The sequence below is a fragment of the Pygocentrus nattereri genome, chromosome 6 (genome assembly GCF_015220715.1).
Source record: "Pygocentrus nattereri isolate fPygNat1 chromosome 6, fPygNat1.pri, whole genome shotgun sequence".
Lineage (NCBI taxonomy): Eukaryota > Metazoa > Chordata > Actinopteri > Characiformes > Serrasalmidae > Pygocentrus > Pygocentrus nattereri.
This window is the reverse complement of record NC_051216.1, coordinates 8,729,176-8,744,979: the sequence shown is the minus strand read 5'-3', so window position 1 is coordinate 8,744,979 and position 15,804 is coordinate 8,729,176. Positions and strand designations below refer to the sequence as shown.

At 40.0% G+C, this 15,804-nt stretch overlaps 1 protein-coding gene across 1 annotated transcript in view; it reads right to left on the bottom strand.

Annotated features, from left to right (window-relative positions):
* Positions 1–15,804, bottom strand: part of col5a2a (collagen, type V, alpha 2a) — a 64,925-nt gene that overhangs the window by 6,286 nt on the left and 42,835 nt on the right. The window contains exons 11-50 of the mRNA XM_017710616.2: positions 15,645–15,698; positions 15,502–15,555; positions 15,326–15,379; positions 14,760–14,813; positions 14,514–14,558; positions 14,330–14,383; positions 14,109–14,153; positions 13,954–14,007; positions 13,663–13,761; positions 13,505–13,549; positions 13,282–13,380; positions 13,012–13,065; positions 12,762–12,869; positions 12,590–12,643; positions 11,463–11,561; positions 11,289–11,342; positions 10,537–10,635; positions 10,381–10,434; positions 10,244–10,297; positions 10,084–10,137; positions 8,959–9,012; positions 8,788–8,832; positions 7,971–8,069; positions 7,731–7,838; positions 7,594–7,647; positions 7,125–7,178; positions 6,986–7,039; positions 6,842–6,895; positions 6,572–6,679; positions 6,430–6,483; positions 6,270–6,323; positions 6,002–6,163; positions 5,656–5,763; positions 4,537–4,644; positions 1,823–1,876; positions 1,618–1,725; positions 1,450–1,503; positions 1,199–1,306; positions 1,029–1,082; positions 815–922 (exon numbers count right to left, since the gene is read on the bottom strand). Of these exons, the coding sequence (XP_017566105.1) occupies positions 815–922; positions 1,029–1,082; positions 1,199–1,306; positions 1,450–1,503; positions 1,618–1,725; positions 1,823–1,876; positions 4,537–4,644; positions 5,656–5,763; positions 6,002–6,163; positions 6,270–6,323; positions 6,430–6,483; positions 6,572–6,679; positions 6,842–6,895; positions 6,986–7,039; positions 7,125–7,178; positions 7,594–7,647; positions 7,731–7,838; positions 7,971–8,069; positions 8,788–8,832; positions 8,959–9,012; positions 10,084–10,137; positions 10,244–10,297; positions 10,381–10,434; positions 10,537–10,635; positions 11,289–11,342; positions 11,463–11,561; positions 12,590–12,643; positions 12,762–12,869; positions 13,012–13,065; positions 13,282–13,380; positions 13,505–13,549; positions 13,663–13,761; positions 13,954–14,007; positions 14,109–14,153; positions 14,330–14,383; positions 14,514–14,558; positions 14,760–14,813; positions 15,326–15,379; positions 15,502–15,555; positions 15,645–15,698 (2,889 nt within the window). The remainder of the gene's footprint in view (positions 1–814; positions 923–1,028; positions 1,083–1,198; positions 1,307–1,449; positions 1,504–1,617; positions 1,726–1,822; positions 1,877–4,536; positions 4,645–5,655; positions 5,764–6,001; positions 6,164–6,269; positions 6,324–6,429; positions 6,484–6,571; positions 6,680–6,841; positions 6,896–6,985; positions 7,040–7,124; positions 7,179–7,593; positions 7,648–7,730; positions 7,839–7,970; positions 8,070–8,787; positions 8,833–8,958; positions 9,013–10,083; positions 10,138–10,243; positions 10,298–10,380; positions 10,435–10,536; positions 10,636–11,288; positions 11,343–11,462; positions 11,562–12,589; positions 12,644–12,761; positions 12,870–13,011; positions 13,066–13,281; positions 13,381–13,504; positions 13,550–13,662; positions 13,762–13,953; positions 14,008–14,108; positions 14,154–14,329; positions 14,384–14,513; positions 14,559–14,759; positions 14,814–15,325; positions 15,380–15,501; positions 15,556–15,644; positions 15,699–15,804) is intronic.

The following is a 15,804-nucleotide window of genomic DNA, read 5'->3' as shown; positions in this document are numbered from 1 at the left end:
AGACTTTGAACCATGTGAGCACCATCACCATCACCAAAATACCACCTGAAAAAGTACCTCTTGGAGGAATACTGTGCCACCTCTCCAGTACAATTCCGGGCACTTGGAGAATCTATGCCAAGAAGCTGTTGTCTTTTATATTGCTAGCCATCGGTATGTAGGGCTGTTCCTCTACAGTTATGCTGACAAAAGTGCCAGGTTGAAAAACTGCAGACTCCAAAAAATCCATAAGTTGTGACTGGCGAGTGGTCACAGAGTTCAACCGAATATTAGAATGGTCAGCAAAAAACAAGAAAGCTCATTTCCAGTGGTGACAGGGGGCATCAAAACTGGACCATCGATAAGTGGAAAATAATTGTCTGGTTGGACAAAGCCAGATTCCTTTAGCATCAAGATGATGAAAGGACCAGAATTTGGTGAAAGCACACATTGAGACTTCTGAAACCCATTGCAAAATGCTTGAATGACAGTGTATCCGAACAAGTTCCTGCATGGCTACAATTTATCCACGCTTGCTTGGACTCTTCCAGCATGAAAACCATCTAACAAGGCACATACTGTCACTTACGACTGGCTCCAGGAATGTGACAGTGAGTTTCTACTACTTTACTGCTCCATATAGGTCCACAGACGTCAAGGCTGTCAAGGATCTTTGGGTTTAAGGTACATAGTACAACATTCTGCAGAACGTGTTCAGCATCTTGTGCAAACAGGTCAATCCATACTTTTCTGGAGGAAACACATGTAATACCTTATAAACTGGCATGCTGGCTCAAATGTGGGTCTCAGGGGCAGTGAAACAAAATGTACATACCTCTGGTCCAGTGTCCCCACTCGATCCTCGTGATCCAGGTGGTCCCATTGGTCCAGGCTGTCCAATGTACCCTTCTTTACCTGGTGGTCCTATTGGTCCAGGTGGACCCTACAAGAAATGAAATGGTCATTTTAACATCTTGTACATGACATACAGTAGATTAATCATCCACTAAGCTATTGAATACAATAGTTAAATTGAGAATAGCACTTACTCTTTGGCCACTTGGCCCAACAATGCCAGGGGGTCCTTGGTCACCAGTTGTACCCTAAATACAGAGCATAAATTGCTTTATTCAATTGCTTTATTCAAGACTCTCCATAAGAAAACCATGCAGTCCATTTGAACTATCGCAGGAGCAGTTTAGGGGGAAATGATACTTACAGGTGGTCCTGGAAGCCCCTGTAAACCTGTATATCCTCTATGTCCCTTCTGTCCTCGTTCTCCATGGTCACCCAACTCTCCCTTATCTCCTCTAGGTCCTTGTGGTCCCTATAATATGTCAACAGATCAGTTTGACCTGATGGAACGCAGCTCATTTATCTTTCCAATGATGACAATTTTGGAAATAAATGCACAACGTTACTATAGAGAAAAAATATCCATAAGTTCGGTTAATTGTATGAATGTCTTACTGGAAGTCCTCTCTTTCCAGCTGGACCTGGAGGCCCTACAGGTCCTCTTGAACCCTGTTTAGAAAGTTTTTATGAATATAGGGGCTGATGTGCCCAAAATAAATATCAATTTGCATGAAATAATTTGGATTTTATTCCCCATTTTGTTGAAAAATTCACAATACATACTGGGTCTCCTCTCTTTCCAGGGCCTCCAGTAGCACCCACAGGGCCAGGAGGACCATGCGCTCCCCTTGGCCCAATCAATCCCTCTGGTCCTGGGTCACCACGGTCACCCTAGAGAGACAGCCATAGTTTTAAAAGTTAGGCATGGGAAAATTCAGCTCAGTATGACTGATGAACTGTGCAAAGGTATAAAATTCTCAGATCTTACCCGAGGGCCTATAACTCCTTCCTTTCCTGGTGGGCCGTCAGAGCCAGCAGGTCCCTATCAGTCACATGTACAGGTTAATCATTAAGTTATCTTTCTTCCAACTCATTGATTATTTTTGGTTTTAATTAAGAGGAACATCTGGTATGGATTAAATATTTCATAAAAAACGTAATGTGCTTTGCTACCTCAGCCATTAGTTAAATGCCTCAGAACCAGGTCTTTACACATCCTAACAAATCCCAAATATGACCTCCTTTAAAAGACCTTGTTACTTAGATCCTGGTCATACTGGTTGCTGCAAAGGCAATTCAGTGCTTTTTAATACCTTTTTTAAACCTCAAGAAAGTAAAAATAATATAGTTTCAACTGTGCAACACACACAAATGCATCTATAACATTTAAGAATATATTTATTAATAAGACTGGTTGACCACAAGCTATTATAACCGCTATTACCTGGAATTTTTTGTTGGTATACAGTTTTGAATTAGCTTAAAATATGCGTCATTTGTTAACGTGGTCATTAAGCATTTTTTAAAATATAATTAGAGATGTCTCGATTCATTTCTGCCCCCTCAATATGATCCTTAATATTGGTTTTGGACAATACGGTCTCAGATTTTTGTGTTTTCGTAGATAATATGGACAAATGATAAGTAAAAAATGTCACACTTAAAATCAATGGTTCTTCAAAGGTTCTTTAGTAACATAGTTACTAAAATGAAAATTGTTCTATATAGAACCGCAAAAGGTTCTTCTATGATGTCAGGCTTGTTACAACAGAAGAACCATTTTTAGTGCCATATAGAACCCTTTTCAAGGGGAAAGAGAAGAGGGGCGCCGCTGGATTGGTGGTAATTTGGTGACCAAAAGTACTTATAAAGCGAAGGTTTTGTGTTCTACGATGTTCATTTTTATATGACAAAAAGTTCAAAAAGCTAATGAATATACAGCGATGGGCGACCAAACGTTCTTCTCCGCATTCAGCGGTCCATGGTTGCTTGGCAACAACACCATACTCTAAAGGAACTACATTTGTTGATTATTATTAATGATAATTACTTCAGTTTTGGCATTTAATGGTTTATTAAATTACTTCAGTTTGGTATTTAATGGTTTATTAAATTACTTCAGTTCTGGTATTTAATGGTTTATTAAATTACTTCAGTTTTGCCATTTAATGGTTTATTAAATTACTTCAGTTTTGGTATTTAATGGTTTATTAAATTACTTCAGTTTTGCCATTTAATGGTTTATTAAATTACTTCAGTTTTGGTATTTAATGGTTTATTAAATTACTTCAGTTTTGGTATTTAATGGTTTATTAAATTACTTCAGTTTTGCCATTTAATGGTTTATTAAATTACTTCAGTTTGATATTTAATGGTTTATTAAATTACTTCAGTTTTGGTATTTAATGGTTTATTAAATTACTTCAGTTCTGGTATTTAATGGTTTATTAAATTACTTCAGTTTTGGTATTTAATGGTTTATTAAATTACTTCAGTTTTGCCATTTAATGGTTTATTAAATTACTTCAGTTTGATATTTAATGGTTTATTAAATTACTTCAGTTTTGGTATTTAATGGTTTATTAAATTACTTCAGTTTGATATTTAATGGTTTATTAAATTACTTCAGTTTTGGTATTTAATGGTTTATTAAATTACTTCAGTTTGATATTTAATGGTTTATTAAATTACTTGTTTTGGTATTTAATGGTTTATTAAATTACTTCAGTTTGATATTTAATAGTGTTTTAAATTACTTCGGTTTTCGTATAGAATTGTGTATTAAATTACCCAATTTTTGGTAATATAATGGTGTATGCCTACATTTAAGGGCAGAAAACAGATTAGAAGCTTAATCACTCCATGCTCACATTTTAGGTTTAAGTTTTGACTAAAGGCAGCTAATATTCAATAGGTTTTTATTAAGTGTAGAGTACATTACATTTTAAATTCCACCTTAAAATAGTTCCACTTTGCAGAGATTTAAACCACTTTGCTTGTTTCCCAAATTGCCTCAGTGCTCCAAGATGTGGACCAGACTGGAGCAACAAATCACAAAAGAAAGAAAAGACTGGATCTGGACCAGGCTTAGTGTAGCCAGTACCCTGTCCATTAAAATAGGCCTGGATCAGAGAATTTAATACTGCTAATAAAAAAAATTAAAATCCATTTTAAGACATCTCAAGTGACTTTATCACAAGCGAATTATGGTTATAGCTGTTTACATCTGACATTTCCATGTATCTTGAATGCATCTCCAGCTAATGCATCTGATAAACAGACAGGAGAGCCGATGAAGAAAAACTGCTTCGCTCCATTCCTCCCTGCTGTGATGATGGAGTTAACGAGACAGTTCTTAATCGCTGTTGGGACTGAACTGGGATGTTTTACTACTCACGCTACAATGTTATGCAATCATATGCATCCCTGACCACCTCTCAGGGTGATTTGAGTCATTGGAATGTATTGGACCCCACTCACTCTTGCACTTAGCACTGACCACTTATAATGATGATCACCCAAGACACATGTTTATGCTAGGTGAGACTGGGGCCTAAGAGTAGATAAATGCAAGCTATTCTGAATGAAGAATTGCCAACAAGATGAATGTGTAATAAGCAGAAAAGCATCGCAAAAGAGAGCTGTTTGAAAGCACCAGAGCATCCCAGCTCATTTTAGGAAGTGAATATCTGTTAAACTTACATCAGGACCAGGATCGCCTCGAGGTCCATTAGCACCTGGGGTTCCAACTGGGCCAGGGGGGCCTTTGTCTCCTGGAGCCCCTGGTGAACCGGGTTTTCCTGGAGGGCCCTGTAAAAGATAGATATATTGAAAATATGCGAGGAAGACCTGCAAATCCTTTCAGTCCCTTGTGTTTTCTATGGCAAAATTGTATTGAATATCAATAATATCTACGTATACTGGGCTGTTTTCAAGTGAAGCATAACTAGAATGGGCCTTCATTTGAAGGCTACCTACATAAGGACTTCATTACATATGGCTAAGCATTGAATAATGTATTTCTAAAACAATACAATTGAATATTTATGAACAGCTTACATTATTAATCGCTAGATGACAGGATGTTTTATGAAGTAAATTACATTGAACTGACGTGAGGGACCTTAAATTGAAGTGATGCACAGTTTGCTTCATTGATAACACTTGATAACTAAGTCCTTCTCAAGTGATGGAGCTCATACAAGGCTATGCAGAGGCCTAGATAGAAACACTATCAGTTGTAAATATTTTTAATGACCAAAGTTCAGTTTTTTTATGTGTTTCATAAGGAATGATGTCTACCACCCTTCTGTCAACACCTTAAAATGCCAGCTTTACTACAGTCACGTCATAAAACATCCTGCGTTGTCTTGTGATTGATGCCATAAGCTGTTCATTCATACTCATCTATTGCTGCAACATACAGTACATAATTCAATACTTATTCATGTGTTAGAAAGTCCTCATGCAGGTAGCCTTCAAATACAGTGTTACCCTAGATGGTGGGAATGGTAGGTACAGTAATGTAATTCATGTTATATAGTGTTACTTTACTTTTTTTACTTGCATTATTCCAGTTAGTATTGATTTGTGTGTGTTTACAGAGCAACATAAAAGTAAAGTACTGAGTATCCAGATTACTTTTCTCTAGGAAGTAATAAGTAAGGTCATTCCATTACAGTTTGAGCAATGAGTAATTTTGTAATGGGTGGTTTCTTTGAGTAATTTCCCCAACGCTGATGATTTATTCTTTAAGACAATGAAAACAGCTGCATTTATGTTTCCCTCATTAACATTCTCCAAAATGTACAGTATACTTACAGCTGGCCCTGGTAACCCTGCCATTCCACGCTCTCCTCTCTGTCCGGGAAGACCCACAATTCCTCTTTGCCCTGTTGTTCCAGCGGGGCCAGGTGGACCATCAGGACCCTTCAGAGAAATGAAATAATTGTGCTTATTCCATTTCATTTTATTGAAAAGCAGTGCTAAAGTGCTAATTCACCGCAAAGCTAATGAGGCCAAGACGAATAACATTATGTGGGGACCAGTTAGCAAGATTGAATAATATGAAGCGCTAACTGGCTCCTTCTGGCTTCATTTCTTATTAGCATTTAATCTCATCATTTTTAGATAAAGCATTTCTTTAAACTACTGCTGGAATGCTTACTGTTGGTCCATCCTCCCCAGGGTCTCCCTTGTCTCCAGGGCTTCCAGCAGGCCCAGGTGGGCCTCTTTCTCCTTGGCGTCCTGGTGGTCCATGGTCTCCACGAAGACCAGGCGGGCCTTCTTTCCCAGGAGGACCAACGGGCCCAGGCTGGCCAATAGGACCCTAAACGACAAAGTTCCACAAATGTATTGGCTAGGAAATTCTATACTTTTTGTATTTTAAGCAGAGAAAATCTTCATCTCTTGTGTTAATGGCAAAGGATACTCACAGTTGCACCTGGTGGACCAACTCTTCCAGGAGATCCAGGAAAGCCAGTTGGACCCTGAAGAATGAAGCATTTTAGATTGAACGTTCTAGCACAAAACAACAAGCAATAAAGACTTAACATACAAAAACTATAAGGATGGCTAATAAGTAGCTTCACTTACAGGAGCACCTTGCGTTCCTCTTCCGCCCTTTGGTCCACCTACACCAACCGTGCCCTATAAAACACATCCAGGCATGACCTTTCAGATATTGTCTTGGAGTTTGTTGGGTACAAATTCCATTTGTGAGATTTCGGTCACCTACCACAGGCCCTGGAGGTCCAGCCAAGCCCTGGGGTCCAGGAGATCCAGCATCTCCTTTCTGTCCTGGCTCTCCTGGTTCTCCTTTTACACCAGGTTGACCATCTGGACCCTGAATATTGATAAGAATAGCATGAGGCCACCCACAGTCACTTTATCTTCATTTACTGGACTGCACCATATTGGGTCGTCAAGGAATTAATGACATTCTGTTTGCAATCTACACAGGATAACTCATAGTACAATTAATAATTGATTAAATGAATTAACTTACAGGTGGTCCAGGAAAGCCAACAGCCCCCGTCGGCCCAGGCTCACCACGTGCTCCCTAAAAGTCCAAGGATAATATTTATGAAAATGTGAATCTATAGCCAAGTTTGTGTATTAACGTGTATTTGGAGCTTAACAGCTGACTTACAGGCATTGCTCTTGATCCATGAGGTCCAGGCGGTCCTTTAGGGCCAGGCTCCCCCTGTTAAGAGCATGTGTTAGATTCTTCTTGAATCCCAAAGTTGTAAACAATAGTTGAAAACGTCTGATACAGAAAATCTGCTTACCTTTTCACCACTGGGGCCAGGGGGCCCTGCAGGACCAAGGGGTCCTGGAAGCCCCTGTGATAGACACAGAAGATTGTATTAGGAGATGATGCTGCTATTAAAAGAAAACAGTAGATGCCCTCAGGGCTGAGCTCCTCATGTGTATCTGTGGTTAGACAAGCTAATGCAAGCCTCCCGAAAATTCCCCTCGCAATTGTTCACCCAAACTGCCAACATCCACATTTTACACCAGCGCCAAGTTCTTCGTAGTCAATGTTGGCGGCTTATTCTAGACAGCTAAGTAATAACATGTCGTAGCTGCTTGATCTGCATGATTAGCAATGAGGTTGTGACATTTCTTTGATAAAGCTACAAGGTTCACTCTGCAATCTTGTATTCGCCTTAGTTACTGCACTACAAAAATGATTGGTCCAGTGGAATGATCTAGAATGCTTGATGATGAACCGAGGAATTAGTGTGTCCAGCTTACTCTTGCGCCGTCATTTCCAGGAGTTCCCTCTGCTCCTTTCTCTCCCACTGCGCCCTGTAAATACGATGTGAAACATTTAATACGTCTGCATGTAGCATATCCACTTAACTTGTGACTCATGTTGACGTTGTACTTACTCGCTCGCCCTTAGGACCAGGTGGACCAGAGATTCCTCTCTCTCCTGGCATTCCCTGAAGACCTGGAGGACCCAGATCACCCAAAGCTCCTGGAGGTCCAGGACTTCCCTGTGAGTAATGTACCACATTAGCATGCTAAGATTTAGGACTACAAGACCTACTGTTACAGATTGAAACACAGCTGAATTGTGCTAGATATCAGTCGGAGACATTGGTGAAATTACAGACAGACAGATTTACCTTTGGCCCATCTGGTCCAGGTGCTCCTGGGATACCTTTGGCTCCTGGCAGTCCATGAGGACCAAGCTCTCCTCTCTCTCCTGGAGTTCCACGCTCTCCCTATGACACATACACGTAATTAAAACATATGTATAATATATTGGTGCTGTCTGAGGAAAACCTTGCATCTCCAAAATTATAACTTTACAAGAGAAGTAGAGAACCTGCTTTACTTTTACTGTAAGCCAATGGAACCAGGAACCGATGGAACCATATATATATGTGTGTGTGTTTGTGTGTGTGTCTCATCTGTGTGCAAGGTTTTCTGCCACTAATGTCTCCCTAGACCACTGAACTTGTGCTAACATGTTACTTGAACCCTGTTAGATAACAGTGACATAACTACGGCAGATGTTTTGACAGAGTTTGTTCAGCAATCTAACATGACAATCACCATTAATTGTCATGACAGGTGCCATAATATTTGATGTCATGGCTTTTGTCATATGCAAATTTTTTGTTATGTACTCTAGTTAGCAACATTATGCCATCATGACAATTACCGCTGATAGTAACATGACTGTAATATTAACAGACAATCTGTCAGAACAACTCATTACGGCATGCTTATGTCAATGTTATGTAGCAAAGTTCAAGTGAAGTGTTACACAACTTGTTTTCATACGTCTCAGTGTGATCAGCTGTTTGATCATAAACTTCCACCATAGACAGCACATGGTGAACCGAACTTGAGCCACACTCATAAACCACACTCATAAATCAGTTTCAAATTAGGATAGTTTGCAATAAAATTACGTTATTTAACAGGCAAACTCACCCTTGGTCCAACTAGTCCCACTGGGCCACCATCACCAGGGATACCCTAAACAAAGTGCATAAAAAATGTACATTTCACATTTGAAATCGTCTGTTTATGTTGTCAAGCAGCTCATACAGTGGATTTAATTTGCTGGATTTGAGATACATTTCATTTGTTGCATATTCTTACCTGATCACCGGGTTTCCCTGTCTCTCCCACGGGACCAGGTGGTCCTGGTAATCCCTGAGGTACAAGGATAAAGAGGTTTTCATACTCAGTAATGTCTTTAACAGTGAAACGTTACATACTCAATAGTATAATATCGGGAAAATTTTGGTAACACTTTCTAAGAATGTCACATTTGTAAGCATCTATAAACATATTTATAACATGTTATAATGCATTCATAAGGCATTATATACATGGTTATAAATATTTATAAAAATGAATTACACTTTATAGCCATGTTTATTATACATTATGAATTATTATTATAATGCATTATAAGTAGTGTTAATAACATTTTATACTTTCAGTGCCAACAAAGTCAATCGCAGCTTGGACAAATACAAAGTTTATTTATGCCCTGAGAATTCCAGTATTTTATTTGAGCGTAAAGTCACTGTGGAGTGAAGATATTAGAGCCCTGTCATTATAATTTGTTCCCTCACTGGTTCTAATGTCAAGTGCTAGAACCCTTCACTCTGTAACACTACACTACAGAACAGTACAGGACAGTTCTATTGGATATGCAGTGTTAAGTTAGTGCCAGGCTAATGGTGGTGTACATTACAGTGGTGCACATTAACGGTGGTGTACATTAACAGTGGTGAACATTAACAGTGGTGAACATTAACGGTGGTGCACATTAACAGTGGTGAACATTGACTTTCCCACATTGGGTGAAACACTGATGTTGCTCTAGTTTAAACTCTGACAGCTGAATCCTGTAATGAGCTTATTGTGTTTTAGTGTTTCAGTAAATACTTCAGCCTGAAGCCTCAGTCTAAACACTGGAGGAGGCTTTAGTACAGCACGCTCCACTTTAATTAGAGCGGACAAATACGACTTATTAGCTCTTATAATTTATTATGAACAGTGCTTATAATGCATTATGTTAACAGTTCGTAATGCATAATAAGCATGGCTATAGCGTGTAATGCGTTTTTATAAATATTTATAGCCAAGTTTATCATGTCTTATGAATGCATTATAAAAGGTTCTGAATGTGTTTATAGATGCTTAGAAAGTGTTACCAAAATCTCTTCCATACTTTGAACCATTGATAAGAAGCAGTTATAATCAATAGCTCACCTGGAAGCCAGGCATTCCAGGAGGCCCCTGTTCTCCTCTGTCACCTGCTGGCCCCTGTGTTTTGGAGATGAAACATTTAATACTGGTATCACTGGCTTTGATGTCAGTACAATGCAAAAAGCTCAAATAAATAAAGGCTGAAATAAAAATAAACACTTACAGGAGGACCAGCTGCACCCAGTGGACCAACTTCTCCCTCTTTCCCAGGTGGCCCCTACATGAACATCATTACATGATTACTGATAGATACTATGTCATGACTTGTTGGACAGTTTTGTAGCTACTGTTGTTACCTACCCTCTGCCCTGGAGCGCCTGGTGACCCTTGCTCACCGGTTTTTCCTGGATCTCCCTGAAACACACCATAATATCAGATCAGATCCAGAGAATGAGAGCACTACGAAAACATGGATATGTGAAAAGTAATTGTAAAAAAACAAAATTCTTGACTTACGCTGAAGCCCTTGGGGCCTGGAAGTCCCATTGACCCTGCTGGACCTCTGGTTCCAGTAGGTCCTGGAGGCCCAGGGCGTCCGTCCTCACCTGTCCCACCCTACATGAAACACAGACAACTACACTTAACTTTAGCTGTGTTAAAGGTAGAAGGAAAATGATTTTTGTTGTGTATAAATTGGCCTATTTCAGTTGCATAGGTGAAACACTTGACGAAACACTATTTGAAGCTTACCTATATAGGGACTTTATAAGCATTGAATAACATACTTGTGTCATTATTCATTATTTATAAACAATTCATGCCAATAATCATTAGATGACATGTTTTATGAAGTGACATTGCATGGATGTAAGGCAACTCAAACTAAAATGACAGACATTTGTTCCGTCTATAACATAGTGGTGAAGCATAATTCCATAAGCAATGGAATTATTACAGTTATACATGTATGCTATATTATTTTGGGTAAAATCTCTACTACAAAGACAGGTTGCATTGTGCTTTTGTCAAGTAGAAATATGTAGAACTGATATGGTGTTTTTAAATTGGCCTTCGTTCAGTTATTTGGGAATGATGCTTTGTTATGAATAAAACAAATGTCCATCCATTCTCTTGTGATTATTGGCATAAGCTGTTCATAGATACTAAATTACTACATCCAGTGGAACACATGAATATGATGTTAGTAGTCTGTTCTACTATCCTGAGTCATATCCTGAGTATGGCTGTGAAATATTGTTCAAACATACCGGAGGTCCTGGCTTTCCTTCGGCACCTTGGACTCCAGGAGTACCGGTCAAACCCTACAATAAACAAGATGAAGAGTGTAAAAGCACGGATATGTGAAAGTGAACATTGTGAGGTGGGTGATGAAGTAGATGAGTGGGTGTATTGGACGAGTAAGTAAACTTGTGTATTTTTACCCTTGCGCCCGGTAAGCCGGGTTCGCCTGTTCTTCCAGGATCTCCAGTGGAACCCTTAGGGCCTGATGTTCCAGTTATACCACGGTCACCTTGTGCACCCTTAGAGGAGTGTAGAGAAAAAGATGTTGTGATTTTTATTTTGAGTGGTGCTTTTTAGATGAAACAAACACTCAACAGACTCTCAGTAACGTGGCAAAAACAAGAAATATATAAAAATGATGAGGATTAGGTTTTGGATTGAGGTTAAAGTTAGAGCTAGGATTACGGGCAAGGTTAGGGTTATGTTTTGGGTAAGGTGTGGTTTAAGATTAGGGCCGGGTGAGGGTTAAGATTAGGTTTTGGGTTGAGATTAAGGTTAGGGTGAGGGCCAGGGTGAGGGTTAGGATTAGGTTTTGGATTGAGGTTAATCTTAGAGTTAGGATTAGGGCCAGGGTTAAGGTTAGGATTAGGTTTTGGTTTGAGGTTAAGTTTAGGTTTAGGATTAGGGCCAGGGCAAGGGCTAGGATTAGGTTTTGGGATGAAGTTAAGTTTAGGGTTAGGATTAGGGCCAGGATGAGGGTTAGGATTAGGGCTTGGCCTGAGGTTAAGTTTAGCCTTAGGAATAGGGCCAGGGTCAGGGTTAGGATTAGGTTGTGGGTTGAGGTTAAGGTGAGAGTTAGGATTAGGTTTTGGATTGAGGTTAATCTTAGAGTTAGGATTAGGGCCAGGGTTAAGGTTAGAATTAGGTTTTGGTTTGAGGTTAAGTTTTAGGTTTAGGATTAGGGCCAGGACGAGGGGTAGGATTAGGCTTTGGGATGAGGTTAAATTTAGGGTTAGAGTTAGGGCCAGGGTCAGGGTTAGGATTAGGCTTTGGATTGAGGTTAAGGTGAGAGTTAGGATTAGGGCCAAGGTGAGGGGTCAGGTGCTCGGTATGGTTAAGTTGGCGTAATGTCCGTAACATATTAACAATAACATCTACTAAATGTAAGTCACATATCAATAGAACATCTACAACATATTTACTTCAGTGTTTTCAGATGCTTCACTACTGCTACTTCACTGATGTGTTGTTCGTAATCAGGTAAGAGTTTATTAGATAGATGGATTTCACTTAGCAAATTGTGCCCACATTTTGATTATGTACTTACTTTAGCTCCTTGTAATCCATCCTGACCAGGGAAACCCCGATTTCCAGGAGTTCCCTGAAATATTAACAAAACAACATCAAAGCATGATTTTATGTGACTATGCCAAGTAACATACTACACATAAATACAATAATAGACATGAGATAAGGAATGAAGAGGAAATCTGACTCACTCTCTCGCCAACAGGTCCAGGTGGGCCGACAGACCCAGGATCTCCTCTAGGTCCTCTCTTTCCCTCCTCTCCCTGAGGTCCAATCACTCCCTGTGCTCCTTGAGGACCCTGTGTTATAAAGTTCAGATGTTATCTTACACCTACAGAAAATAATGAGCTTATACTTTTAAGCCTGTCACTAGAAAAGCAGGGCTTTATTTCAACCTTCTTCAACTAGCCCATACTTAGTCTGATCATCGTCACAACTTACTTGTTCTCCTTTAGGTCCAGCTTCTCCTTTAAATCCAGGAACACCAACATCTCCCTGAAAACAGAGATGGGGTGAATCTAAGAAACCCTTCTGAGGTTCAACAGGCATCTACATCGGATCCTAATAGCTGTTTTTCTGCCTCAGTTTGGAATATGTGACCACACCACAACCATTGGTTACATGGATTCCTGATTGGACCTTTAAATATAAGATTACAAATGAAAGAATGGATTATATTTTCTTCATCAAGATGCATTAGGAAGATCTTACCCCTGAACCTTTAATCCCAGGCTGACCAGTGCTTCCCTGAGGTCCTGGAGGGCCAGGTGGACCAAGCAAACCTCCAGGCCCCTGCGGCCCAAGACTGCCCTGGAGAAAAGGACCACACCATTCAAGGTTCGTTAGGCTCTAATGGTTCTGTGGTGCAGCATAATGTTCAAGAGTGTCTATCACAATACATCAGTGTAATTATGGATGTTTTCCGTTTACATACCACTGGACCTTTGGCTCCTGGACCTCCATCAACACCCATTGGCCCCTATATTATTCCAAATGAGATTCAAACAGATGCGTCACATGAAAGCAAATTGGCGTGGTGGAGCAAAAAACATCAGCTATGAGTGAAACATGACATAAGAAATGAGTACGAACTTGTAGGCCCATTGGTCCAACTCTGCCCAGTGCACCGGTCTCTCCTCTCTGTCCTTGTGGTCCCTCAGGGCCTCTAACTCCTGTAGGCCCTGGTTGTCCCTGTCAAACACAGATCACAGCTTTTTTATGTTTTCTATTAATATACAATACCAAAGACACAACATCTAAACCGTGATCATTTGGAATCAAAGAAAAGGGAAAATAGACTAACAGGAATTAGAGGACAGTCCAGATTCAAGGGTGAATTTGAGTAGAAGTAAAATAGACGTTCTTGTTTGTCTCATGGCTTACCTTCATACCTGGTGCTCCTGGATACCCTGATGGTCCACTAAGACCCAAAGGACCCTTAAAGTGGTTGAAGGTTCAAAGATTATTATCAATTTAAAACCTCTTTTGGATTTTAAAGACAGTAAAACTGTTGATTAACTTATTAGCTGGTGTCTTACCATTGGACCCGGTTTCCCAACGTTTCCTTGAGCACCACGCATACCCTGAAAAAGACCTCAGTATTAATATGAGTGCAATATGTTTGTTTCCAAATGTCCAGTTCTAGATAATTCACATGTCGTGGTATTGTTAAAACAAGCCACAAGCTTTGGTTAATGATTTTGTTGATGTTTATGTTCAACTTATTTTTTTTCTCTATATTTTGCAGTGTTGTACTTACGGGTGTCCCGCTTGGCCCTGGGCGTCCCCTCTCTCCTGGCATTCCCCTTGGCCCCTACAATTGGAAAGACCTCATTTTAGCTTTTATCTCTAAAGCGATGTCATTAAACATTTTTAGAAAGGCTCTAAATCTGTGCACTGCTATTAGATTCCATTATTCTGCGACCAGTGTTTGTTCACTTTACCATGGGGCCAGGTGCGCCCAGTGGGCCGGTCCCGCCAGATTCACCCTAAGTTTGAAACAGGTAAAATGTCAGACCAGGCAGACTTTGGGCAAATATGTTGGACAATATTAGACCATAACATAAACAGAGATATGACGTTCAGACAATTTCATTTTGAATCGGCCAAAGTGTTTTTATTTATTTATTTGTATTAAATGATTGAAAAGCAAATCAGAAGGAAAAGAGCTTTTAAACAAAGCTGTGTACCTTTGATCCAACCGCTCCACGTTCTCCCTTTGGACCAAGCGGACCTTGGTGTCCCTGAAATGATGACAAAACAGAGCCAGAACTGAGCTTGAAGCTTCACATCAAACATGATTAAGGAACTTTTGTTCCACATTCAGCCACCAGGGGGCACCTCATGATGTGCTGTTGAATTGTGGCTCAGACAATGGCTGACATGATGCTTGTGTAAGTTAGTGTTTCACAAATTCTATAGACTTCAAATGTGTGAAGCTTGGAAACTTTCTGCAGTTTGCGGGAAGATTCATGCCGTCACGATTATCATTCATTTCTAAATGTGGGGAACTTGCCTGAAATGCTTCTGACAGACGGTGCAAGACAAACAACACAAACTCAACGACACGTTGAAAACTCGAGTGTGTTTGGTAAAGGGGAAATAACACTATTGATTAGCCCGATTTCAGCCAGCGAGAATGAGAGGGCTGTTAAGCTTCCTTGACAGGAGCCAAAAAATGATTTTGCAGAGCTGAATTTGAAGAGCGCTTGCTGCTGTGATGGTCAGATTGAAGGGTAAAGAGAAATGTACTCACTCTGTGACCCTTCAGACCTGGAGGGCCTGGTGTCCCTGGAAACCCTCTCGCACCCTAAATAAAGACATTGTTTTAAAGTAATATCTACAAACTGATTGAAAGCGTAAATATATATATATATAGATGCTGCAGTAAAATTCATATTTTCTTGTAGATTTGGTTGGAATGCTGTTTACCGCAGATCCCGGGAATCCCATTTCTCCTGCGCTTCCTGGCGTTCCTGCCTCTCCCTACGGGATGAGATTGAAACATTCATTAATTTGATCACTTTTGTGGACATAGACAGGCAGTATTCACAAACAGCAAAGACTGTACTCACATCTTCACCCGGCTTCCCTGAAGGGCCATCAGGTCCTCGTGCACCGGAAGGTCCCTGTAGAACAGAACAGGGGTTAGACTTATTGATCGGTCAGGAGTTTATGGCAAATGTACCTTGTTAACGCACCACCATTGTGCCAGATGTTTTATATTAATACTAT